Below are 27,779 nucleotides of genomic sequence, written 5' to 3'. Positions count from 1 at the left end.
ATGAAAACACAGACATGTATGTTAACTTATCATATTATTATTTTTAAATAAACTCAGAGTTCTCTGGTGTGAACCGAAGCAGTAATGATGATAATTCAAGCTCTCTTATGGCTCAGCCCACTGAAAAGAGCTCACTCTTTAGCTTCCCAAACAACGCTTCACATTGATTTTTTTCAATTCATTTAAAAAAAATAAGTAGTGACAAAATATATATTATATCAAAGATTTATTATTTACATGGCTTACTATACTGAACATCTAACAAAAAAAAGAACATCTCAACGTTCCAAAGTTTTCCAAAAACTCCAGTGTCTATGAAGAATTTTTTTTTACCACTTAACTCAACTTAAATATTTTCTTTCTTAGCCCTTTATTCTGAAAAGAAATAATCATGGTACAAGGACATATATATACAGTCTCAATACGATGCACAATGCAGAGTACATGAATGAGAAATCACGGTCGGAATTCCTCCTCTCTATACTTACACTCAATGAGCTCCTCCCTAATAAATGCCAAGTTATCTTCTCCATACTGTTTATATCCATCCATCTTCATCCGCTTTATCCTAGGCCAGGTTGCGGGGGCAGCAGCCTAAGCAGAGAGGCCCAGACCACCCCCAGCCACCTCCTCCAGCTTATCCGGGGGAACACCAAGGCGTTCCCAGGCCAGCCGAGAGATATAATCTCTCCAGCGTCTCCTGGGTCTGCCCCGGGGCCTCCTCCCGGTGGGACATGCCCAGAATACCTCACCCAGGAGGCGCCCAGGAGGCATCCTTGTCAGATGCCCGAACCACCTCAGCCGGCTCCTTTCGATGTGGAGCAGCAGCTGCTCTAACTCTGAGCCCCTCCTGGATGGCCGAACTTCTCACCCTATCTCTAAGGGAGAGGCCAGCCACCCTTCGGAGGAAGCTCATTTCTGCCGCTTGTATCCGCGATCTCGTTCTTTCGGTCACTACCCACAGCTCGTGGCCATAGGTGAGGGTAGGGACGTAGATCGACCGGTAAATTGAGAGCTTCGCTTTTACACTCAGCTCCCTCTTCACCACGACGGACCGGTGCAGCGTCTGCATTACTGCAGCCGCAGCCCCAATCCGTCTGTCGATCTCCGGCTCCCTTCTCCCATAACTCGCGAACAAGACCCAGAGATACTTGACCTCCTCCACTTGGGGCAGGAACTCATCCCCAACCCGGAGTGGGCACTCCACCCTTTTCCGGCTGAGAACCATGGCCTCAGATTTGGAGGTGCTGATCCTCATTCCCGATGCTTCACACTCGGCTGCGAACCGCTCCAGTGCGAGCTGGAGGCCCTCACCCGATGAAGCCAACAGAACCACATCATCCGTAAAAAGCAGAGATGAGATTCTGAGGCCACCAAAGTGAAAGCCCTCCGCCACTTGGCTGCGCCTAGAAATCCTGTCCATAAAAATTATGAACAGAACCGGTGACAAAGGGCAGCCCTGGCGGAGCCCATCACCCACCGGGAACGAGTCCGTTGTTTATATGTGCGTGTAATTTCATTGCAAAACTCCAACATCGGTGTACTCAAGTGCATAAGATGGAACACAATTAATTCTGAAAAAATACAAACCAAGAGTTGTTTGTTGACAGTATAGTATTTTTTTTACCTCTTACCACCCACCGGGTCCCTGGTGACAGGCTAGCCATGTCCGATGCCGGTCATTTAAACAACCAATAATTTTTTGGAATTTAAATTGTGCTGACTCACTTTGTTCAGCACAGCCCAGAGTAAAATGAAACATAAAACATAGTAGAACTTTTTTTTTTTAGACACAAGAACAACTCGAGCATCTTTTTTGGGAGCCGGACTAAGGGTTACAAGTTTTGCCGTACCCCAGGGACCAGCGCGAAGTTGTGTGGCAGATTCTGGCATGGAAGCTGAGGGTCCAGCCAGCCAGAGAAAAGACTATGGGCTCAAATTGTGGTCATAAATATGTTGTACTTGTAAATCAGTTTTTGTACTTTTAAATCAGGATTTGTATGTGTAAAAAAGATTGTATGTGGACTTAGCCAAAAAATACATGTGAAACTCTGCACTCAACTACAAATTTTGAGCCTATTTTTTTCCTTTCATCTGATTGGTCAATGTCATGTCAATCACAAAATTAACTATTCAATCGGAGAACAGATGGGTTTGGCTGTCGGAGGGGCGCTTTATGGAGCTTCAGGTCCTTGAAGGGTGATACAGTTTGAAGCTGGAGGATCTCTATATAAATATCCGATAGAAGCTAGGTCCCCTAACTTTCATTAGCTGTTGAAAGGATAAAGTTGTGGTATATCAGTGATTAGAAATAACATTATTACTTTAGGATTAGTTTAACACAAAGTCAGGGCTGACCCGGGACCATTGCTGTGAGTCACAGTGCGCAGCATAAAGGTCCTTTCACACGGTAAGCATGTCTGTTATAGCCTGCGCTTCATAAATGTCTGTTTGATTATTCAAACCTGGTTTAAAACGTGACTCATTTGTTGTCCAAAAACCTTTCCTCTTGATAAGGAAAGTTACTGGTTTAAAAATACATGTATATTTTCAAGTTTTTAGCTGTATGTCAAACAGATAGATAGACTCTTGAGCATATTTATATAGCAAAATCCATAATGTTATAACCACGCTAAATAAAAGGTGCCCAAGTGCGCACACTAATGCAAGTCTTTGAACTGTATGTTAATCAGTACATGAAGTGTACCTCTACCTCTATAGCTGAAAAGAGTCTGTATCCATAATTTGTGAATCTACTGATTTGTTTTTAACCCTTTAAAGCCGGTCGGAGCGGGCACGCTCTGTTTTGCGTAACTATTTTTAAATCCCGGTAGCACTGCAACCACGTAAGCTAGCGCAATAATTTTTTTTTCATATGAAACCGGAGGAGTTGTACTTACATCTTATGCCATCAGCTTGTCCTCGGTCACAGTTTCCTTCCACATATAGTTCCACATATATGTTCACATTTTGGACAGAGAGGACAGATGGTTTGAAAGAGGAGTGAAAGAAGCCATCTATGTCCACTGTGAGCGACCATCTTTGAACAGAGGCGGGGGTTTACGACACCAACTGTCTGCCATCTATAATCCAGTTTTGAGATCCCTTCCCAGACGCCTTAATGCCCACTCACATCCTGGGCCATCTGACCTCAGGAATTCGCATGATAAGGTGGGGCCAGGTTTCACAATGAACACACCCGAAACTCTGGCTGATTGGGACCCACGCCCAGTTTCACACCTTGGCTCAGGCGATTAGAGGATCATCAGGGGGTCCTTTTGTCCCTCTGTTACTCCCACTAGGTTTATATCTGGGACTCTCCACCATTTGACCTTAGAACTGAAGAAGCTTCTCGGATGAGAGGTGAAACGTCTTCAAGCAACTTAAAGAAGTCCAGACACTTTTCTTTGCAAGCTCCTTTGACTACGATGACCTGGATGACTGAGAACCTTCACAGACATATTCCACATAAAGCTTTGCAAAAACTGCATAAAATGCACTTGCAGCAACAAAAACATAATGTTCCAGAAACACGCTTTGCCGATCCGATCAGCTGTTTGTAACACTTCCTACATCCATCAGCGTGAACTATCGCATGTCCGCCATGACCTGCCCGAAACCGGAAGTGACGTCATTTTGTGGAAATGTAGTTTTTTACCATCAGGACCTTATGAGCTGGTGTTTTTAAAAGTTATGTTTGACTCTATGACTTTCTGTGTCGTTTCTTTATTATTATTATTTATTATTTATTTATTATTTAATTATTTTCATTTTTCCTGCAGTATATAAAAATTGGTGTATTTCAAAAATAAAACTATGAAGACACTTAAAGTAAATTTCCTGTGGTAGGAAACTATTTTGTGCAACTTTTTTGTATTTAGAATTTTGAGGGATAAGCCTCTTAAATTTCTTTAACTAGAAATATATGTTAAAAAAACAAAAACGATTTTAAATTTCTTTGTAGTTTATTGCACTTTTTTGCAATTTATGTAATTACTATGCACTTAATGCATACATATCATTAAAATTTGGGCTATAATGGTTGTATTGATGTATAGCAACTTGAAATGCTCCCAAAAATGGCTCCACAGCATGTAAAAATATAATATAAGCTGTGGCGGATTTGGTTCTATGGTAGGTCTTAAAGGGTTAATGTGACACCTTTTTTTCCCCCACAAACTGCAGATGATGAATCCTTTTTATTTTAGAAAATGTCCTTAAACTATGGTTGTTTGTACTTACTGAGTTCTTCTTTATAGTGAAGTGTGAATTGTGAACGAATTGTTCAATACTCGAGAATCACTTTACTGACTCGTGAATCATGATTCACAAGCCCAACTGACTCACTGACTCATCCCTGTTGCTGTTAGCAAACTATTTTCATCAGTAGAAATATATCTAGCTTTAAATTAAAATTGTGGGGAAAATAAACAACAGCCAGTTTCTTAAGAAAAACATTTCTGCTCTGAATTGGAAGAAAAAAACCCTGAGTAGAAACTCACATCAAGATAATAGCTCCTCAGTTCACAGTAGCATCGCTCAGCTAACATGCTAACAGCATATTTGAGTTACTCACCCCCGCCCTTGCTGTGCTGAATCGTAGCATAAACGAATCCCTCTCTCACTCACCCCCTTCCTCCTGGCTCATAGCTTCTTCTTCTTCTTGGTTGGCAACCAATGTTAAAGTGCATTACCGCCCCATGGCTCACAGCTCAGTGGACATTTAAATATACATAAAAATATATATTTGACACGTTTGAGGAAAATTAAAATAAAATAAAAATAAATAAAATAAATTTCCCTTTTTAGAAATCTTTTTTTTCTCCTTTTTGCTTTATAGAAACAGCTGTTTTTCTTTTTCAATCACTCATCTTAGTAGTAGGATATACATGAAAAGAGAAACAAATCTGTGTGTGTGTGTGTGTGTGTGTGTGTGTGTGTGTGTGTGTGTGTGTGTGTGTGTGTGTGTGTTTGTGCATGCTTGCAGATGAGAGGTCACGACAGGAGCTTTCTGAGTTGACATTTATAAACTATAAAGTCAGTTTGGACCGAGGACTTCGCGAGCTGTTGGTAAACATAAAAGTACATTCACTCTTAATAAAATTACTTTTTTACTTCATGCACAACGTGCAACAAGAATCTAAATCTCTGTATCATAATAATTTCTATAAAAACATGGTGTTTTATAGGGACAATATGACAAATCTTTATTAATTACCATAGATCATTAATAGGGAACAAAAAAAAGAGGAAAGGAGGATAAAGTGTCACTTCAGCAAAGCTGCTGGGAGACAGAAGTGTTCACACGTTTTTAACAAAAGGCTTAAAACACAAAACTCTAATATCAGTTACAACTGGTAAGATGATGAGTTTTACTTCTCACTGTTCACATTATGGTATGCTACTTTTGCTCTGTGGGACTGCAAAAATGTCTTTGTATTGATGGTATAAACCAGACTTTCACAGTCTACATCTTTACTGTTTTTTCTTCTTTTGTTCACTCCTAGGCTGATAAAAAATTCAAAGACATCCACTAACCACAAACACAGAACCCACTAGCTAAATAACTATTAGCTGATTTTTTTCCCTAGACAGTTGGTCAGCTGACTGAGAGAAACACCTGATGTCATCCACTTGGGTCATCATGAACGCTGAAGGAGATGTGCTCCATAGTCACACTTATATTTGTATTTCCTTAACTTACATCCCATGTTCTTTTTAAATCCAGCTTCCCTTTATGATTTAATGAGAAATTGGTAAAAACCATTGCTCAACTTATGTCTGGATGAAGGCAAATAATTCTGATGAAAAGGAAACTGACCCCGTAACTAATTGTAAGCATTTTGCCACTGAGTCGAGGGCTAATAAAAATAAGACCATGCGGTGTCCAGTGTAACTACGTGTGCAGCTGGTTATTCCATTGTGGACATCTGAAAGACTCATTGTGTAACTCAGGGTGTAAGCAGCAAGTCCTATATAGTAGACTGACTGTAAACATGAGGAATACATCTAAAATCCAAGCAGAAGGTAAGGCTAATAGTTATTTAGTTAGTGGGTTCTGTGTTTGTGGTTAGCGAATGTCTTTGGATTTTTTATCAGCCTAGGAGTGAACAAAAGAAGAAAAAACAGTAAAAAAGTACAAAGTCTGGTTTATACCATCAATACAAAGACATTTTTGCAGTCCCACAGAGCAAAAGTAGCATACCATAATGTGGACAGTGAGAAGTAAAACTCATCATCTTACCAGTTGTAACTGATATTAGAGTTTTGTGTTTTAAGCCTTTTGTTAAAAACGTGTGAACACTTCTGTCTCCCAGCAGCTTTGCTGAAGTGACACTTTATCCTCCTTTCCTCTTTTTTTTGTTCCCTATTAATGATCTATGGTAAAGATTTTGCCATAACCATTATGGATTTTGCAATATAAATATGCTCAAGAGTTTATCATATGTTTCACATCCAGCTAAAAACTTGAAAATATACATATATTTTTAAACCAGTAACTTTCCTTATCAAGAGGAAAGGTTTTTGAACAACAAATGAGTCACGTTTTAAACCAGGTTTGAATAATCAAACAGACATTTATGAAGCGCAGGCTATAACAGACATGCTTACTGTGTGAAAGGTTGCAGGTGTCTTGAAGTAGAGAAACACGCTGTATTGTTGCAATTCTCTTTTGCATAAGCAACACCTGAAACGCTCTGTGCAGGTAGCAAAGTCTGCGCTGTGGGGGTAGTGCGGCTCCAATGCACATCCAGGCATCAACCGGTCTTTTCTCCGGCTGGCTGGACCCTCAGCTTCCATGCCAGGACCTGCCACACAACTTTGCGCTGGTCCCAGGGGTACGGCAAAACTTTTAAGCCTGGGCTTGGCTCCCAAAAAAGATGCTCGAATTGTTCCTGTGTCTAACAAAATAAGTTCTACTATGTTTTATGTTTCATTTTACTCTGGGTTGTGCTGAACAAAGTGAGTCAGCACAATTTAAATTCCAAAAAATTATTGGTCGCTTAAATGACCGGCATCTGACATGGCTAGCCTGTCACCAGGGACCCAGTGGGTGGTAAGAGGTTAAAAAAAATACTATACTGTCAACAAACAACTCTTGGTTTGTATTTTTTCAGAATTAATTGTCTTCCATCTTATGCACTTGAGTACACCGATGTTGGATTTTTGCGATGAAATTACACGCACATATAAACAGTATGGAGAAAATAACTTGGCATTTGTTAGGGAGGAGCTCATTGAGTGTAAGTATAGAGAGGAGGAATTCCTACAGTTTTTACACTACAGTAAAAACTGTAGTGTCTCTAAAGGCCACTTAAGGCTGGTTCTAAAAGCAAGTCAGTACCTAAAGCCTTTTTTTTCTCACAGAAGCTAATTCGGTGACAACCCCAGTCTATGGGAATGTGAAAGGGATGTTTTGGGTTTAGAAAAAACTGACTTTGTTGTTACATTGCAGTAATATTGAGTAAACATTTAACAGTTGGAGGTTGATCATGGAGCAAGAAGAAAGTTTTCCTTTGTTAAATCAAGCCGCTTTCTTATCATGACTGCTGCTGAATACTTTGTATTCAATAAGCTTAGAAAGTTAATAATGTGTCTGATAATGTGCATAATATGTGTAGCAATGTGTATTTCATCAGTCAGTTAAACCTTTGACGTATGTACAATATTACAAGATAACAGAATAGGATAGTATGAGTAGAAGCAACAGGATCACTGCAGTAGGAACTAAGCAGAGCAATGCCAGTCATGTCAGGTCCCAGTTTAAAGTTGCCTCCTCCAAGCTCCAACTAATGGCCAGCTGCCACCTACACTTACTTAACAGAAAACATAGGAAAAATTGACAGAAGCAGGCTAACTACCATGATCAATCTGTGTCTATAAGCAGCCATATGTGCTTTGACCAAAGATTCTGATGCATCCCTGATCTGGTGTATTACCCAGAACAGTGATGCAACAAAACTTCAAGTCAGGTGACAGGTGGGAAAGTCCCAAGGTCAAAGGCATCAATCAAACTCAAAGTGACACATGCTATATACCTATGTCTATCCAGCCAAATCTCTCCAGAGTACCTGGGTTCTACCCCACCCAAAAGGTCCACTGCAGGCATGCTAGTCACATGCCTGAACCGCCTCAACTGGCTTCTTTTGATATGGTGAAAAAGTGGCTCTACACTGAGCCCCTCTTGAATGGACCCGCTCTTTGCCCTATCTCTAAAGACGAAGCCAGCTACCAGAGCTATCAGAGGCAGCTAATTTCTAGGAATCTGTCACTACCCAAAGGGCACAAGTTGTTTTCCCAAGTGGAGATTAAAAACCAGACTTCGGAAAAGTGAGTGTCCTGCAGAAACAGTCAAAATGTGAGATATTGTCTCAAGATGGGAACAAGGAAAAGTCTCCAGTCCCAGATAAAGAAGGAGAAATTCTCTCTGGACTTACAGGTAGTAAAAGCTAAAGCATCAAGCTCAACAGACTTCTCCTTCTCTCTTCAGATCGTTTTTTTTTTTACTATAGTACCTGTACCTGAGCAATCTGTTCTTTTACTTTAAAATATCTAACAGGTGGTTACAAAATTAGAAGGTCTATATGATAGATCATCTATGATTTATTTTCTTGTATGAAATAAATGAAGAGCAGGTTACTTAAGAACTGTCAATTAAAAAAGAAGCAGAGGAAGAAAACTATGAAGAGATCAGCTGCTCTGTGCTGGGATTTGACTGCCACAGGACAGAGGAGGATAGAAGAAGATGGAAATAAATGTCTTAAATAACAAGAAACTTGTCCAAATGACTGCAGGGAGGCTAGCATAAAAAGCACCTCTGTAAATATATTAAAAGTGTGATAAAACAGTATGATAAAACAGTTACACAGACACTAACCACTGCCTCACAACGAGAAGGCCGTGAGTATGAATCCACCATCCAGCCAGGGCCTGTCTGTGAGTTCTTTCTGGGTACTCCAGCTTCATTACACAATACAAAGACATGCAGATAGTGTAGACCAGTAGATTAACTGGTGATTTAGATAGCTGTGAATGTGAGCCTGAATGGTTAACTGCCATGAGATAGACTGGCAGCCTTTGCAGGATGTACTCACATACACATACTGTAATGAACTTGAGTTCGCACTTTATTATTCACAGAAAAGTGAGACTTTTATTTTATTGTCTTAAGTGATCAGATCTATGGACTAAGAGTACAACTCAGGAGTGGGATATAAAATGAAAAGTCTAAATTTACGTTATTAAACAAGTATGCAAAGGTCAAAGTAGCCAGTGGTCACAGAAAATGAAGCTCAGAATTGGCAGGAATAAAAAAATTGGAAATTGTGACCAGGAGATATTTTATTTTGTATTCTTATGATCACAGTTATAATTAGAAGTATCAATCATTAATCATTTATCATTGTGGAATCTGAGGACAGTATAATCTTTGTTTTATATTTATGGTAATCTGAGTAAAGATTAATGTATGCAGGTTATCATCATTGTAATCAAGTCTCAAATGGTATCCACAGCATTGTATTCACCGTCCATAACTGGAGGGTCCAGCAGGACCTTGTTCTAATTCATTTGCAGGCCTACATCAGAACATGCACATAGAGAGTTATGTAAACACGCACGTTTACCCTTATTTATACAGGGAGGTCATGTCAGGACATTCTCTAGTTGGACACACAGGCTCACAGAACTGCACAACATGCCATGTCACACACTTGTTTTTCTCTAAAGTATCATCTGATGTTTGTATAAAGAGAACTTTGGACTATGGGGAGACTGTTATCATTTCCAGTAAGGTCTAACTGTGTGATGGGTTATATAAGGATGGGGAACGGTCCACTCTTTGGAGATCTGTGGCTGTACGCTTGTCTTCCCATGCTTCTGTCTTAGAAGCATGTAATAAAATCACTATGTTTGTCACCTACACGGACTCGGCTGTTTTTCCTTCTTACCCAAACTGAACCAGACGTAACAAAATCTTTGGACATCTTTGGAAAGCTCAGACAAAGACAAGTAAAAAGACAACTGATGGAAATGAGCAGCTTTATGTATGAGGGACATTTTGAGGGAATGAGGAACACGTTAAAATGTGAGAGGAGGGTCAGGACAGGTGACAGGTGGGAGTGGCAGCATCTGAAGTGTCAGCAGAGTGCATGATGGAAACATAAAAAGACTGACTGAATAAAGAACGACAGAAAGCCCAAAGCATCACAGGCCTGTTTGCTTTGACATTACAACATCTAAACTGAGAAGTGTTTCACTCACTCTGTTTCTGCTAAAATCACACATTGACTTTTACGTTGTCGTCTCTCCTCTGTAGCAGCCTGATCATTTGGTAAGACTTTTTTTTTTTACATATAGTAATTATATAAAATTGTATAATACTCTAAAAAGTAACTGCCTAAATTTACTCCTTAGGTTTAGAAATTTGTGACATGATTTTCTGTTTTAATCTTTTATTTGTCTAATTATGGCTTTTTATATTTTTTTTCCAGGTGATGAGTTTTGTGACAGTCCAGTCTGTGAACATCATGACAGACATCATGTTACTGAGTCTCCTCCTTATTCCAAGTGAGCCGTCTCATTACAGTCATTTATAGTCTGAAAGATCAGTGAAGATAGATATACTTTACGAAGTAAATCCATGGCTCTTGGAGTTGATTTTGTCATTATAATTTTTATCTTCATTCAGATTTGCACCTTTTAATTTAGCTCTTACCTTTTCCAGGCACTTTGGCTGCTTGTCCTCAAGATTCACACCTGTTCATCACTGCACCAACAGAGATGGAAGCTCTGAGTGGATCTTGTTTACAAATCCCATGTAACTTTAGTGAAATTGGAACAGAAAAGGTTGACAGCACAAGACCTGTGTTTGGAGTGTGGATTAAAAATCATTCTGATATTTTTGCACATCCAAACAATGAGATCTTCAACAGCAGTGGGACAGTTAACATCTATCCAATGAACATTACAGGAAACCTGAAGGAGAAACACTGCACCACTCTGTTTTCCAATTTAACCACAAATTATACAAACACATACTACTTCAGAATTATGAACTGGCCCTACAGAGCAACAGCTGTTTGTGATCCTCTTAAAATAACAATTAAAGGTGAGAAAGTTTTCTTTCAATTTATTAAGAACATAAATCCTAAACAGCTACAACTTTTGTGTAAACAACACAAAGCAGTTGTGGTCAAATGTGCAAATCAACCTGTTTAATTGATTTGTAATGGAAAATTGTAACTTCATTTCATGAGAAACAAAGACATGGGGGATGAAAAAAAAAACAATTCATAATGTGTTCAAAAGTGCTCTACACCGTTAAAAAAAAAAAAATCCTAAAAAAAAGTAATATTCCGGCAGCTGGGGAGCCAAAATAATACCAGAAAATAACAGAAAATAACTTTCTCATAAAAATACGGTTATTTTCAGTAATGACAATACAGTTTGTTGCCTAATTTTACATGGGATTTTGCCTTTTTCAAGTGCTTTTAAACATTAAATTAAGAACATTTTAACGTGATTAAACAATGAAATTACCTATAAACAAGGTCAATGAATGCGGCAATATGAATAATAATACTGAAATGTACAAAAATATACAGTTAACAGTTGGTTTAAATAATAATTGATTGCATTCATATAGTGCTTTACAATTCCACTTTATAATTCCCCTCTGGCCATCACCAGTACGTGGTAGGTGAAATGTCTTGCCCGAGCACACAACGACCGAGAGTCTCTGAGCTGGGGCTCGAAGTGGCAACCTTCTGATTACAAGGCGAACTGCCAACTCTTGAGCCACGATCGCCCTAAGTAACAATAATAATAATTATTATTTGATATAAAAAAAGTTTATAAGAATCATTTTATATATTTTTCCATAGCATTACATTTGAATTTAACAGTTCAATCTTTCAAATAACGGACAAATATTGGTGAAATGATGATACATTTGTGAATGTATTTTAACAATCTAAGTATGCATATGTACAGACATGCATTTAAAAAACAAGAAAATTATGTTTTATTAGATTTACAGTGATTTTACGTTAATTTACATTTGAAATGTAAAATCACAGTCTATTGATGTAAATTTAATGATGTTCTAGAAGAACAGTGCAAAACTGTAAAATACACAGTAAAATACTTTTATATTACAATTTATTTTACAGTGTATAGTAAACACAGTTTTTAAAACCTAAAATACGAACTATATTTCACACTGTTAACAGCTTTGCACAAGTTTTGCTACTTGTGCAAAGCCCTTAAAAATGAACAAGCCTTCAGCAAAACTGCAAGAAAACAGAAAATTAAAAATCGAAAAAAATCATGCAAATGAAGAAAAAACTCTTAGTGGCTCCTTCTAGTAAAACTCAAAGCAACAAATTAAAATATCAGTTAAAGCATGAATGCAATAATGCAAAATACACAATGTGAATGCATATTCATGTTTGTATAACAAGTTGATTTCAAAGGAAAATAACTAATGGTCATCACAAACTAGAATCCTACTGCGATTCTCTCTGTTCTCCACTATTGCCTGTGCTTACAATGAGATACAAAAAGAGCATTGTTCTCTGACAGCGATTGAAAATCATAACATAGTTTGCAATGGTATTTTGTACAATATCTTATTTACTTTTTTACACACATTTTTTTAGTTCTTCAAACATATTTAGAGAACCACGAAAAATTAAAAACATGTTAAAAATGTATGCAAATACTTTTTGTCCACTACATACGGTGTATATTTTTTATTATCCAATGGTATCACTGATCTGCATCTTTTTCTTGACTCTATTTCCTGCGTTATTGGTGTAACGAAATGTTTCATGTGAAACCACAGATTCTCCTTGGAGGCCCAATATTACAATCCAAGGTGATCTGAAGGAGAAGGAGTCTGTCACTATAACCTGCTCAGCTCTCACTCCCTGTCCACACTCCCCTCCTCAACTCACCTGGAATCTCCAACAAGACTCTCACAACAAAATAGAGAAAAACACAGATGGAAGCTTTACAACTAAAATCCAGCAGAACATCACTCTGTCAGACACACATGATGGAAAGAAGATCAGCTGCTCTGCCAGATATCCTGTGAACCAAGGAAACGACACCAAGACAGCGGAGACAGAAGAGACTCTCAGTGTTTCATGTAAGACACTCGTTGTTTGGTTGTTTTTTTTTATCCTGTCATTAAAAAAATGTTTAAAGGACTTCATTTTTTTTTCTCCAGATGCTCCTAAAGACACCTCAGCATCCATCAGTCCATCAGGTTTGGTGTCAGCAGGCAGCTGGGTGAACCTGACCTGCTTCAGCAGAGCCAAACCTCCAGTCAGCAACTTCACCTGGTTCAAGAAGAGCAGAGATGGAGCTGTGAAAGCATCTGAAGGAGAGATTTACAGCTTCAATGTAACAGATGGAGGAGTTTATTACTGTGTGGCCACTAATGATCTGGGTAATCAGACATCAGCAGTGATTCATGTGACTGTTGGAGGTAACAGCTGTAGCCAAGATCTGTTCTCAAATGAGTTTTTCTTTGTGTCCATGCAAAATTAATTGTTGTTACTTGATCTTTTCTTTAGGTCTCATTTCATCTGAAGTCACACTGTGGCCACTTATTGGTGGAATCATTGGGATTGTTGACCTCTTACTTCTGTAATGTTATTCTGCTTAATGGTTTTTGTTTGGTAAGTATCACACTTCAAAGCAGAAAACAGAAAAAAAGTTGCTGACACAAATATGTTACCTGCACATTAAAAATATTTGTTTCAAATCACATTTAATTTTTCTCAAATCTAAATTAAATACTGTACTCAATTTAACTGCTGTTTATTTCTTCCTGGTGATTAAATATAGCTCCTTTGTTTATGATCATGTTTATACAGTTTTTCCATGCTCAGATGCTGTGTGTGCTCTCCTGTGATTTATTTGTATGTTAGATATCTTGGTATAAATGTATCAGAGTTAACAAAGATGTTGTTCAAATGATGTCCAAATGCAACAAAACCATCCTGAAAGCAATTCTGTAAAGATCAAATGCAATACTGTGATACTTCTGATTCATCACACAATAATAAACTAAGTACAATTTTTGACAAAGTGGGATTTTGCCAAAATGTTAGTGAAAATTAAGGGGTTGCCATTAAAGCATGTTTTATTAAAAAATATTAAATTAAGAACTCTGCCTTATCAAATAGAATAGAATAACCCTTTATTTTAATTGTATATGTACAATACAATTATGAAATTAAGCAGTTAATAAGTTGTATTTTGTGTTCTTTACATTTGCAAATGTGAAGTGGCAATACATTACAACAACTGGAATTAATGTAATTATTAAATCTTTTATTCAAATTCTTGGATTTTATTTGCTTGATGTTGTGGAAAGCTTTGCTGACTAAAAAATGCCTAAGACACACGTGTTAAATTTATAAGTGTTTAACTGCAAAGTCTGACATTCATCAACATCTTCTTCACTGAACTTTTTTACACTCTGTGAATAAACTCTGTGAAAGAACTTCCTCAGAGTCAAGCTGTCCTAGAAATACAAAGAATTCCAGTAATTCCACATATCATCAGGGTCTTTCAGTCAGAATACAAAATAAAACAGCGACCAATGATTCTGCAGTTGGTTTGGGGTTATTTTATTTATTTATTTTGTTCCAGATTATAAATGGTAGGCATTTTTCCATATTAAAGTAAGACACATATGGACTCACAAGGTGTAACAATATTACATTTTATTTTTCAAATCTCATTCATTCTTATGTACCACAAAGCAAGACATACAAAATAATTATCCTAAACACTCATTCAACACAGTGAGATGCATTTAACATCGAAGGATTAAGGAAAAGTATCAAAAAACTGCAAATGTGTTTTATCCAAACACTTGGATAAAAAGTGTAGCAGAGATGTCAGGTCATCACCACCTGGTGGTGTGAATCTGCAGTATTTATTTTTATTAATGCAGCATGCTGACTTTTTTAAAATGCTGAAGAAAAGGGATTAGAATCATTTAATCCTGGAATTCATGGTAATTGTGATGTCTTGCTGTTGTCAGTGTGTATTCCCCACAGGTTGGATGTCAGTAGAAAAAGAAATTCCCATGACCTATTAGGTGAAGTTAAAAAGGGCTATGAAGAGATTTAGGGTAAGTATGGTCTTAAGAAGAGAAGGACAAATAGTGGATTTTATGAACAGGACTGAAATAGCTGTGGTTGACATCTACTTCAGGAAGGAGGAGGAATATAAGATGATGAATAAAAGTGGAGGAAGTTGTACACATGTGGACAGAAGTTGCAATCTGAAAAGAGACAGGAGACAGTGAGGTGGTGTCGGAGGAGAATGTAGGTAGGCAGCATCATTGGGTAGTCTGTAGGAGGACTTTGGAACTCAAGAAGATGGAAGGTGGAGGGGAGGATTAAATGGTGGAAGGTAAAGTAGGGACGGATGTTACCCAGAAATCAGAGTAACAGAGTTTCCTTGCAGTCATTTGGACGAGTTTCTTCTTGTTATTCCACTATAGTTCTCAATTTTTCTTCAGGAAAAAGTTCCTCTTGGCCAAGAGCACTCTGTGTTGAGCTGTTTTCTGGCTTGTTGACTTTCACCTGTGCGTACACCGTATCCTGCTGCTCACCTCTGTCCTGCACTGAGTCAGAGGGCACTTCGTATCCCAGCGTAGAGAAATTGATCTCTCCATAATGGATGTTTTCTTCCTCTCCTTCTGTTTTACTTGCTGGCTCTTCATCAACCTGACGTTCAGTTATTTGAATCTGTTGAAATAAAACAACAGAAGGTTCTATGATTCTGTGAGTTGGGTCTATTCTTATTCATGTTTTTAGACATTTTACATTAACCTTCCTTTTTTCCTTGTTTCAAAAACGGCATTAAAATGTGTTTAACAACAGAAAACCCCTTAGATGTTGGTTTTTCAAATTCAAAGGGTATAACAAAAAATGGCAAGATAACATAATCCACACCATCATATGACAACTAGGGGAGCATGGCACCACTAAATGTCACAGAGATGGCTCTACGACCCAAAATATATGCAGTTTCCCCTTTTGAGAAAATTGTCCAAACATTTCATCTGGTAATCTCACTAGCTATCAGAAAACAACATGCCATTCTGGAGATGGCAGATATGGATCAATCCATTTAGGAATAAGGCGTGTGACAAGTGAAGCATTGTAAACACATTCCAGATATACTAATGCCCCGCCGTAAGCGAGGTCTGGGACAACTGAGTGAAGTGGCTGCCATAACTCTACAACCCTAGCACTGAAGTAACACCCAACAGGCAGCTGGTTCCATTCAGACATAAATGTTTGTTATGTGTTGCTGTAGAGAAACACATAATGTGGCAGCTTTCTTAAGATAATAATGAGTGGTTGCAACTGGATGAATGCAGTCATTCTGCACTGGGAAAAAGGAAAACTCTGGTATTCCCATACAGGTTTTTTTCATGCAAAATGGTGTTGGCATTTAAAATTAAATGGCTTTATTTTAGATCTTTGGTGATAATGGGACAATTCTGACCCTGAGAGCAACAGCTATGTATAGAATGTGAAGACAACAAAAGTGTTAAATAGTTAGACTGCTCTGATAGAAGTATTACAATAAATACTTATCTGAAGAGTCAGGTAACACTACAGGTAGTGTTGTATTTCAGTTTTCTTACCTGAGTCTGTTGTTGAGTTTGATGCTTTGACTTCAACCACCTGGAAGACGTCAGAGACAGTTGTATTAACTATATTCTGTTTTAGTTTAAATATATATTTGAGCAAAGTCAAGTGTGATGGAAAAAACAGTCTTTATTATAAGGTAAAAATAAAATTAACTAACTGACTCATGTGTTTTGCTTAGATAGACGATACTTACCAAGCAAAGACAATCAAACAGAGTAAGATTAAGAGTACAATGATTCCAATGATTCCTCCTATACGTGGACACTGGGATGAAACATGACCTACAGAAAACAGCAAGTAAAAAACAAATAAAGCATGATTTAATGTTGACTCATTGATCCAGGCTGTTCTTGTTCACAACCTGAAGTTAGATGAAAGAAAAAGAAAAAAAGGAAAATTTTGGAGAATATCTAACACATTTATGACTTTAGCCTTTACCTCCAACAGTCACGTTAATCTCTGCTGATGTCTGATTACCCAGATCATTAGTGGCCACACAGTAATAAACTCCTCCATCTGTTACATTGAAGCTGTAAATCTCTCCTTCAAATACTTTCACAGCTCCATCTCTGCTCTTCTTGAACCAGGTGAAGTTGCTGACTGGAGGTTTGGCTCTGCTGGAGCAGGTCAGCTTCACCCAGCTGCCTGCTGACACCAAACCTGATGGACTGATGGATGCTGAGGTGTCTTTAGGAGCATCTGGAGAGAAAAACATAAATCATGTTGTCCGATGGGATTCAGTTCAACAACAAACTCTGATTGTCTTACATGAAACACTGAGAGTCTCTTCTGTCTCTGCTGTCTTGGTGTCGTTTCCTTGGTTCACAGGATATCTGGCAGAGCAGTTGATCTTCTTTCCTTCATGTGTGTCTGACAGAGTGATGTTCTGCTGGATTTTAGTTGTAAAGCTTCCATCTGTGTTTTCCTCTATTTCGTTGTGAGAGTCTTGTTGGAGATTCCAGGTGAGTTGAGGAGGGGAGTGTGGACAGGGAGTAAGAGCTGAGCAGGTTATAGTGACAGACTCCTTCTCCTTCAGATCACCTCGGATTGTAATATTGGGCCTCCAAGGAGAATCTGTGGTTTCACATTAAACACAGTTTGTACACTGATAATACCGTCAAGAAAAGGATAGAAAAACGTGACAACATTGAATAAAAACAATACAAGATGTGACAATTACTGACTACTCCCAGACTACTCCTCAAACAGCAGCACATTATTCCATGATTTAAAGACCCAGCTGAGAAACAAAGTCATTGACATATTATAGGCTGAAAGGATTACAAAAGCATTTCTAAGGCTTTGTGATGCCGCATGAACCACAGTGAGAACCATTATCCACAAAATGGAGAAAATCTGGAACAGTGGTGAAGTTTCTTGCCAACCTTCCAAAATTACTCAAGAGTGTATTTATGATTCATCCAGGAGTTCACAAAAGACCCCAGAACATCATCCAAAGAACTGCAGGCCTCCCTTTTCTCAGTTAGGGTCAGAGTTCATGATTCAAAAATAAGAATACGCAACTGGGCAATAAATGGTCTCCATGGGAAAGTTTAAGGAGAAAATAAATAGAGCTAACAGAACACAAAGGCACAACTTACATCTGCCAAAAATACTCTTTCGAGTAACAAGATGAAACTTGAAATTTCCTGTTACAATGGGCATAAAACTAACAAAGCATTTCATCAAGAGAACATTATACCAACAATCAAACATTGTGGTGGTTGTGTGACAGTCTGAGGCTGCTTCAGGATGATTTTCCCTAATTGATGGAACCATGAACTCTGATCTCTACCAGAAAATTCTGAAGAAAAATCTCCAGCCAATTGTTTGTGCCCTGAAGCTCACTTGGGTTATGCAGCAGGACAAAGGTCCAAAACGCACCAGCAAGAAAAAAAAAAGAACAAACAAACTCAGGCTTACATCCCCCTAAAAATGTAATGCTTTGGTCTTGCTTGGAAAATTTTGGAAAATGTGGTTGTGATGTGTTTTTAAAGAAAGTGCCATTTTTCATACAGGGTCAGATAGGTCTGCCTAAACCCTGGATGTCCCCAAATACATAAAATGACCATTAAAAAGTGAATGTTTAAATTTACTTAGGTTATATTTGTTTAATCGTGAACTTTATTTCATTTCAAACATGCAGAAGTGACAAATATGCAAAAACTGTTTAAGTTTTTAATCACTAACAGAAAGGATTTCTCCTTTTGCGTCCCCTCTAAGTGCAGGGAATGTTGGGAAAGAGATGTAAAGATAGATTTGTGTCAGGAAGTTAGTTTGTGTTGATGCAGCAGTAGCTTGTGAAGAAGTCACTACTTATTCATTTGAATGATTTCTTCTCTTTGATTTTTAATTTTCAGTTTTCTTGCAGTTTTGCTGAAGTTGTGTTCATTTTTAAGGGCTTTGCACAAGCTGATTAAGGTCTTCTGAACAACTGGTATTGACCTCAAGGAGGTTTGAGTAATATGTGGTAAATATATCTGTTGACAGTGTGCAGTACAGATTTTTAAAACCTATATTTACTGCAGAGCACTGTTAAATACTTTTTAAAGGTATTTTTGAATGAATCCCAATTTTACTGTTCACAATAAAGAATACAAAATATAATATTATTATAATATTATTATAATATTCTGCATTCCAGTTCACTTTACAGTTGTGGGCAAATAAACAGAGTGATATCAGCCTCTTTATTTGACCATAATGCTTTTTGATGTTTAAACTGCTAATGATTGGACTTTATATTCTTAATAAGAATGAAATTAAACTCTCTTACCTTTAATTGTTATTTTAAGAGGATCACAAGAAGCTGTTGCTCGGAAAGGCCAGTTCATAATTCTGAAGTAGTATGTGTTTGTATAATTTGTGGTTAAATTGGAAAACAGAGTGGTGCAGCTTTTCTCCTTCAGGTTTCCTGTAATATTCATTGGATAGATGTTAACTGTCCCACTGTTGTTGAAAATCACATTTTCTGGATGTGCAAAAATATCAGAATTATTTTTAATCCACACTCCAAACACAGGTCTTGTGCTGTCAAACTTTACTGGTCCAGCATCACTAAAGTTACATGGGATTTGTAAACAAGATCCACTCAGAGCTTCCATCTCTGTTGGTGCAGTGATGAACAGGTTTGTAGAATCAGGACAAGCAGCCAAAGAGTCTGGGAATCCAGAGAGCAAAATTAAAATGTGCAAATCTAAATGAAGAGAAAATTCATATTTACAAAACTGACTTTAAGTGTCGTGGGTTTGCTTTTTTCTCCTGTTCTGTCCACACCTTCGGTACAAAATGTTTCACTTAACTTACAAATATAAAGTGGGTGACTTTGTAAAGTTTCTCTATCTGCACTGATCTGTCAGACTGTAAATGACTGTAATGAGACGGCTCACTTGGAATAAAGAGGAGACTCAGTAACATGATGCCTGTCATGATGTTCACAGACTGGACACAAAACAAATCACCTGTATAAAGAAAATACATAATTACACAAATAAAATATCAAACTAGAAATTATCTTTCATAAGGTGTTTGGGTTTTTTGTAACATGCACAATTGCTCAAATTTTAAAACAAATGTCTTACCTAATGATCAGACTGCTACAGACGAGAGACGACAAGGTAAAAGTCAATGTGTCATTTCAGCAGAAACAGAGCGAGTGAAACACTTCTCTGTGTAGATGTTGTAATGTCAAAGCAAACTGTTAGTTTTCTGTTTTTCTTTATTCAGTCAATCTGCTTTTTATGTTCCCATCATGCACTCTGCTGACACTTCAGACACTGCCACTCCCACCTGCCTGCCTCCACATTCACCTGTGCTGACCCTTCACTCACACACTAACCTGTTCCTCATTCCTTCATTATGTCCCTTGTACTCAGAGTCGCTCATTTCAGTTGTCTTCTTACTTTGTTTTATCCGATCACTTTTTTCTGTCCTACAATCTGATCTTCATTATTTGTGACTATTGGCTGCTTTGACTTTTTGACCTTGCATTTTTCCCTTAAATAAAGACTTTTAAAATATTATATCTCACTCCTGAGACATGCTGTTGGCTCACAATCATTCTGTAACATAAATTTATTTTTATAATAATTGTTTTTGGAGCCAAACGTGTTATCACACAGTATCACGGCCTGTGTTACCCCAGACAAGCACTGCTTATTTCAAACTACTATAGTCTGCACATTCAAAGCAGTGGTGGGAAATTTTTCATGTGTGTTTCCAACACTCATTGAAATAATAGCTCAGGTTCCAATTTAATCATTTGAGCCCCCAAACCCCCTTTTTGATATGTTTCTTCTCAGTTTGCTGGCTGGATTTACACAGTGCTTTTCTTGTCTTACTGAACATTCTGATCACTTTTAACAACATGTCACACTTTTTGTATACATCCATAGCCTACAGAGTTTCACCCAATGGTAGCTGGACATTTATTTCAAGATTTCAAGCTCCCATATGAATAACAAATCCCATAAGAAGATACAAAACATGTTGGCAGGAACATAAAGACTCAAATTTAAAAAGCTGAAGTATGTGGAGAGTACATTTTGCAGAACTATTTCTGTTTTTGTGAAAAAAAAAGAGTTCCTCCTTCAACTTCTGCTTCTTGTTATAACCACAAGAAATCACCTGAAAACAGTTATTACAGGTGAAGTTAAGACAAAAACTGAACTTAAAAAGGGGCAGGATGTTGTTTGTGTAATTTCACTAAACTGTAAAAGAGACACATTTATAGGTTTCATATTTCTTGTTAATGTTATGCTACTTCACTACAGTTCTCGTATTTTCTTCACCTCAGTGTAGAGTTCTTCGTAGCCTTCACTCGTGTTTACATATCCTTCTCTCCTCTTGGGTCATAGAAAAAACCACTCCAGATTAATGGAGAAACCCATTTATATGGCAGCTTTTGGCTGACATGTAAATCTATTTATCAACCAATAAATGACTGATTAAATAAAAGCAGAAACATTTAAACACATTGGGGAAGTTTGTTATCAGTCAAAGTTTCTGCCACCTGTGTGAGTACAGGCACACAAATTTCTGTGACAAACCTTTGCAATTTCCTTTCTTCCACACATGATGTCATCTAAATATGATCTCTAGTGATTTAGTCAGCCTTTTATGAACATATATGAACACACGTATCAAACTCAGAGCTCTCTGACGAGAAGAAAACCACTGAAGTGTAAATTTCATACCATATCAGTCATCAGATACATCATATACTAACCAGTTACATCTTTATTAAAGTCTAAACAACATTAAAGTCTAATGTCCAAACAGGGTTTAAAGCAGTTTTTCTAACTAACATTAACATAGTAATACCTGCAGCAGGAGCAGGGTTTGTTTTCTTTAGAGAAAGGATCACTCCCAAATAGAGACAACTGGAAATATGTGGAGGCAATATAAAATGCCAGGGGTGTGTGATGCTTTGTATTAATAAAGACATTTACTTCATAAATAAAACTAAAAACCTAAAAATTACAGAAGTGCAGGAAAAAGTTTCTCTCACAATTTCCTATATAGGGTTAGACCCCTGTTAAATCTTCAGATACTTCAGATTCACAGCTCCATCTCTGCTCTTCTGTAGTACAAAGTCTGGTCATCTGTTCATGACCTCAAGCTGAAGCACACAGGTTTTGCAGCAGGGCAATTATCAAAAATAAACCATCAAGTCTGCCTCTGAATGTCTTAAAAGAAACGAAATAAAGAGCTTTTTAAGGCCTTGTCTAAGACTAAACTCAATGACGCTGAGATGGTGTGGCATGACCTTAAACAGACAGTTCATGCTCAAAAACCCTCCAATGTGACTGAATTGGAACAATTCTGCAAAGATGAGTGGGCCAAAATTCCTCCAAAGCTTCATAAAAGACAACTGCTAAAAAGACATTGCTAGTTATCACAAATGCTTGATTGCAGTTGTCGCTGCTAAGGGTGGCCCAACCAGCTAATATATTTAGGAAGATTTTCACACAGGTACACAGCAAATCCAGCATGTCCAAATTAACACTGTCGGATTTGATTTCAACACTATTAAAGTGTCTATATGGGTCCACACCAGAGAGTGTTAATTTAACTCTTTTTGGAGAGTTGGTACGTTAACTCTGATTTAGTGTTAAACACCAAATCTGTCTGGAGTTGATAATTTAACACTTGGTGTTAAGAGTTTAGATATTAACTCTCAAAGAGTATTTTAGTTTAACTACGTAAGAGTTATCTTCTAATTCATTCTAAAAAGCGGGAATTTTACTGTTCTGAACTTCTAGAAATTTCTTTTGGAAATAAACATTTACTAAAAAGATGCAATGGTTTTTGAAAAACATTTATTCTGAACTGTGCACCACAATTTCAAAACATTTTCTGAAAGATGTAACAGTATACATGTTCTCACTTTCATTAGAATTTTGTTTATCAAAAGGTCTGACATGGTAAATGCAAATAACAGCATCTCATCACTTATTTCTTCAATACAATATGCATGTCCTTCATTCATCCCTTTGTGGAACTTCAACGCACTTCTGCTCTCCCCCATATTCCATCTTCACAAGCATATCCTGTGCGGAGATCGAATAAAAATTAGTTGACACTAATTAATGGCACAAATAATCCAGTAATCAATTGCAGCACAGTAAAAGGAAAAAAAAGGAATCCTCTTTGAGCCATTACTTGTGTAAAGTATTTTCCCAAAAGACAAGGACACAGGCAACAGGTAATACTGAACTAAATGTAAAACCTTTTTCATTTTTACCTAAACCGTGTGCACAAAACTCTGGAGGGATCTAAATGCTAACGTAGAACCCAGTCAGGACGTCTGCTACTGCTGTTTGCTCGTTTTGTTTTGTTTTTTTATGGGCGATCGTTTTCAGGCTTCAAGTAGCACCATTATACCAACATTTCACATTCTAGACATTGTTTTAGGTGTATTTGACCAAAAGTTTGACTGAAAATTCACATGCAAGCTTTTTTTCAAGGCTGTGGTATTTGCCCGCAAACAATACCTTTCAGCTATGGAACGCCAGGACTGCCATAATGAATTAATTAAATACACCATTAAATAATTAATTAAATGTGGCAATAATTAATTAAAATTGGAATTAATTAATTAAATAAATAGTTATGACACATGTAATTAATTAATTATTGACACATTTAATTAATTATTTATGTATTTCACATTTTAATTAATTATTGACACATTTAATTAATTAATTATTGACATATTTAATTAATTATTTATGTATTTCACATTTTAATTAATTATTGACACATTTCATTAATTATTGACACATTTAATTAATTATATAATGATATATTTATTTATTTCATTTTGGCAGTCCTGACGCTTGGCTCTCATCATGAAATAATTTTATCTGTCAGCCTCACCCATCAAACTCAGGGGGCGGGGTTAACGCTGATCGAGTCAAAACCATTGCTTTGGCCTGGTGGCCATTGTTTCTAGCACACAACAACCGGCATGTGGAAGCTAACAGAACTGAGCTTTGAAAAACCCTGTTTGTGTGTTACCAAATACCGTTTTAATATTTTTTTAGCCGAGAATGTAGTGGTTTAATCTTCATGTGTCTGGTCGGTTTGTCAAGATACAGCCTCTTTGCAAAAGTGTTTCGATGATTTCGGAGATGTCTGCCCAGTCTCACGGCAAAGCGTGGGATAGACCCGCTCGCCTCGCAAGCAATCCCACCGACAAAGCGCAGGCCCCGGTACACAGCTGTAGTAACCCCCGCTGACTTCTTTTACTGAGGTTATATTTATCGATGTTTTATTTCCTGATGTTCTTATGTGTCCTACGTGTTTCAGTCGCCAATTCTGAATTATAACTAACATTAAAAACATGTTTAAGGAGGAGAGAGAGCAAATAAATCTGTTTAACATCTGATCTTTGGGTTTTTGTTCAGTAATCAGCATGACCTGTGTATAAACACATAAAAGAGATAACGTTGGTGTTTCCGTCATGTAGTAACTGCTGGCTTTAACTGTACAAAGGTTGTTCGACACTATGAAACACATACAGACTTCATGATGTTCGGCTAATATTTTTATTGTGAATATTAATCATGCTGACCTCGCTCTGTACACCACGCAGCGAGGTCAGCATATCCACGATATCCTCAGCTCCATGAGTTAACACAAAGTTTCCCAGCTGACTATCTAACTGCCAACTATTCCAGAGACGTGAAAATATACAGCATAAAGAAAAGTGTAAGAGACTCAGCAGCAGATTAGAATAACAGTTATACATTTAATAAATCACCAAATGAATCCAAGAAACGAGCAAACCTGTTCCGACAATTTGAATTTGTATTCCCTCAGCTGCAGACTCGCTGCTGTTTAAATGTTTGAAAAGGAAGATTAGATATAAAAAACGTCAAACATAGACTCAGTCTGCCTTCACATTTGATATGAGGCCAGCACGTATAGTGGCCTCAGCTATTACTGAAATACACGTGCTATATCATAAACTATGATATAAACAGGGAGGTCCTATTAACATGTTTAGTTTTAAAGGACACCTTCCTGCCTTTAGTCTCATTCATGAGCAGTATTCGTTTTCTTCTAACATCCAGAAGTCTGCACCATGTGTTTCATAGTTTGTAACAAGCCTTTGACAGGTAAACATAACATGACCGAAAAAGCAAAAAAAAAAAAAAAAAAAAGAGAGAGAGTGTTGACATAAGAAGAGAAAATTCTCTCAATTATGGAGACAGACAAATGGTTCATTTATGTTTGATGTGTGTTTATTCCTCCCTACATATCGTCGGTGAAGTTTGCCATGCACGTCAGATTTTCCTGCGCATTTTTATACCTCTGCCAACAGATAGAGAAAAAAAATCACATTCTAACAGACAGCTGGTGCTTAGAATACAGTTGAATAACTATTAAAAAACAGATGATATTTAGATGATAGTTCAGTCTAACACATGTGCCAGTGAACCATTAAACGTCTGTGAAACTATGCAGTTATGAAACGTAACTTTAACCTCAGCCAAACCGATTTGCTCAGTTGTAAATAAAACAGCGAAGTAAACGTGACCCGACAGACAGAACCTGAGTGAATGAAGTCCAGCGTTTAACCACTGAGAGCTAAAACTCAGGCGAGGTTTCAAAGCTGTGTGCCGGTGATTGGACATCAGCCGCTGATAAAGCTGTTCGCCTATAAAGTGCTCTGTAAGGAAACGAGCTCCAGCAGCTCTGCGCTCGGGGAAAACACTATATTTACTTATCTTGTGCAGAAAAATGCGCTGACATTGCGTTATATCGAGCACCGGCTGCCCAGTTAAACTGTGACTATCACCAGGTAACTAGGCGTGTTTCTTGAATTAGCAGCAGGTGTTAAACAGCTGACAGATGAGGAGGAGGATGCATGCAGGTAAACTGAGGGTCTGTTGAGCTGATCGCTGGTTTCGTGAGAAAAATGTCAGCTCGTTCTTTATGTTACAGAAGCACAGAGACACAAGACCAGGCGGAAAGAGACGATCGTTCGGTGAAAATGAGAATCTGCGAATGCAACATGTGGAACACGGAGAGTGGAATATGTAAACAAACCGGTTAACGTACCCCCTCGGTGCACTCTGCATGCTAACTGTTAGCAGAGCTAGTGAAATCTCTGAAAACATCTGAGCACTTTTGCAAACATGTTCTATGTTGACAACCTGACCAGACATACGGCGCGACATTCGCGGCTAAAACACTGTTAAAAGTGTAGCTGGTGACAGAAAAACGGGGTATTTTAAAACTACACCACCACCATTGCTGCCTGTGATTTGATTATCGCCCAGTAGCCCTAACATCTGTAGTGATGAAGTGTTTTGAGAGGCTCATGAAACCCTTCATCAGTTCCCTCCTTCCTCCCGACTTCGACTCACTGCAGTTTGCATACCGGACAAACAGATCTACCGGAGATGCTGTAGCACAGGTCCTGCATACCACACTGAGCCATCTAGATGAGGGATGTGGGAACTATGTGAGAATGCTGTTTATAGATTACAGCTCAGCATTCAACACCATAGTTCCCCACACCCTCTCGGGTAAGCTCCAAGATCTGGGATTCAGTACATCTTTGTGCAGGTGGATTTATAGCTTCCTGACCACGAGACCACAGTCAGTGAGAATAGGGGATGTGTACTCCCATACACTCTCATTGAACATAGGGGCCCCCCAGGGATGTGTACTGAGCCCCCTTCTCTACTCCCTCTACACCGCGGACTGCACGGCCAGACACCCCACTAATTCCATTGTGAAGTTTGCTGACGACACAGTGGTGGTGGGACTCATCTCTGGGAACGACGAGACGGCCTACCAGAGTGAGGTGGATGGACTAGCAAAGTGGTGTGTGGCAAATCACCTCTCCATGAACATCAGTAAAACAAAGGAGATGGTGATTGACTTCAGAAAACAGAGAGGTGAGAAAACTCACACCCCAATTCAGATCTATGGAACCCCTGTGGAGAGAGTCTCCAACTTCAAATACCTCGGTGTCCACATCAACGAGGACCTCACTTGGAGTACACACACGGACTTCCTCATTAGTAAAGGCAGACAGCGCCTCTATCACCTGAGGCGTCTAAAGAGGTTTAAGATCTCCAAGAATATACAGAGGAGATTCTACACTGGTGTCATTGAGAGCATCCTGTGCAACAACATCATGGTGTGGTACGGGAACTGCACAGTACAGCAACAGAAAGCCCTGCAGAGGGTTGTGCGCACAGCTGAACGCACTATGGGAACATCTCTACCAGCACTGCAGGACATCTATGCTGAAAGGTGCAGATCCAGGGCCATCAGGATCATTAGGGATTCTAGCCATCCCGCCCACAAACTGTTCAGGCCACTGAGGTCAGGGAAGCGCCTCTGTAGCCTGAAAACAAGAACAGAAAGGTTCAGGAGGAGTTTTTACCCACAAACTGTGAGACTCCTCAACCAAAACACAAACCGGACAACATGATGGACAATCTCACACACAGTACATAATTTGCACTTTATCTTTCTTCTCTGAACCTTATCCGTACCTTATTATATACATCTGTACTATGTAAATATGTATATTTTTATAGTCTTCTCATTCAACTCATTACA

The 27,779-nt window shown here is 38.1% G+C and overlaps 1 protein-coding gene and 1 long non-coding RNA gene across 2 annotated transcripts; one reads left to right on the top strand and one right to left on the bottom strand.

The window, feature by feature from the left end:
* The first annotated feature begins 13,279 nt into the window (after positions 1-13,279).
* LOC113028805 (uncharacterized) lies at positions 13,280-14,518 on the top strand. Its single transcript, XR_013911444.1, has 2 exons — positions 13,280-13,495; positions 13,584-14,518. It is a non-coding gene; the product is annotated as an uncharacterized LOC113028805 (long non-coding RNA).
* A 2,029-nt stretch (positions 14,519-16,547) lies between these two features.
* Positions 16,548-21,907, bottom strand: LOC113028799 (myelin-associated glycoprotein-like). Its single transcript, XM_080306478.1, has 5 exons — positions 21,887-21,907; positions 20,081-20,132; positions 19,468-19,851; positions 17,460-17,765; positions 16,548-17,390 (listed from the first exon to the last, which is right to left on the bottom strand). The coding sequence occupies exons 1-5, from the start codon at positions 21,905-21,907 to the stop codon at positions 17,119-17,121; spliced, it is 1,035 nt and encodes a 344-aa protein (XP_080162604.1). The 3' UTR covers positions 16,548-17,118.
* Positions 21,908-27,779: the final 5,872 nt, after the last annotated feature.

Source organism: Astatotilapia calliptera, chromosome 9 (genome assembly GCF_964374335.1).
Source record: "Astatotilapia calliptera chromosome 9, fAstCal68.1, whole genome shotgun sequence".
NCBI lineage: Eukaryota > Metazoa > Chordata > Actinopteri > Cichliformes > Cichlidae > Astatotilapia > Astatotilapia calliptera.
This window is presented reverse-complemented; position numbering and strand designations above follow the sequence as displayed.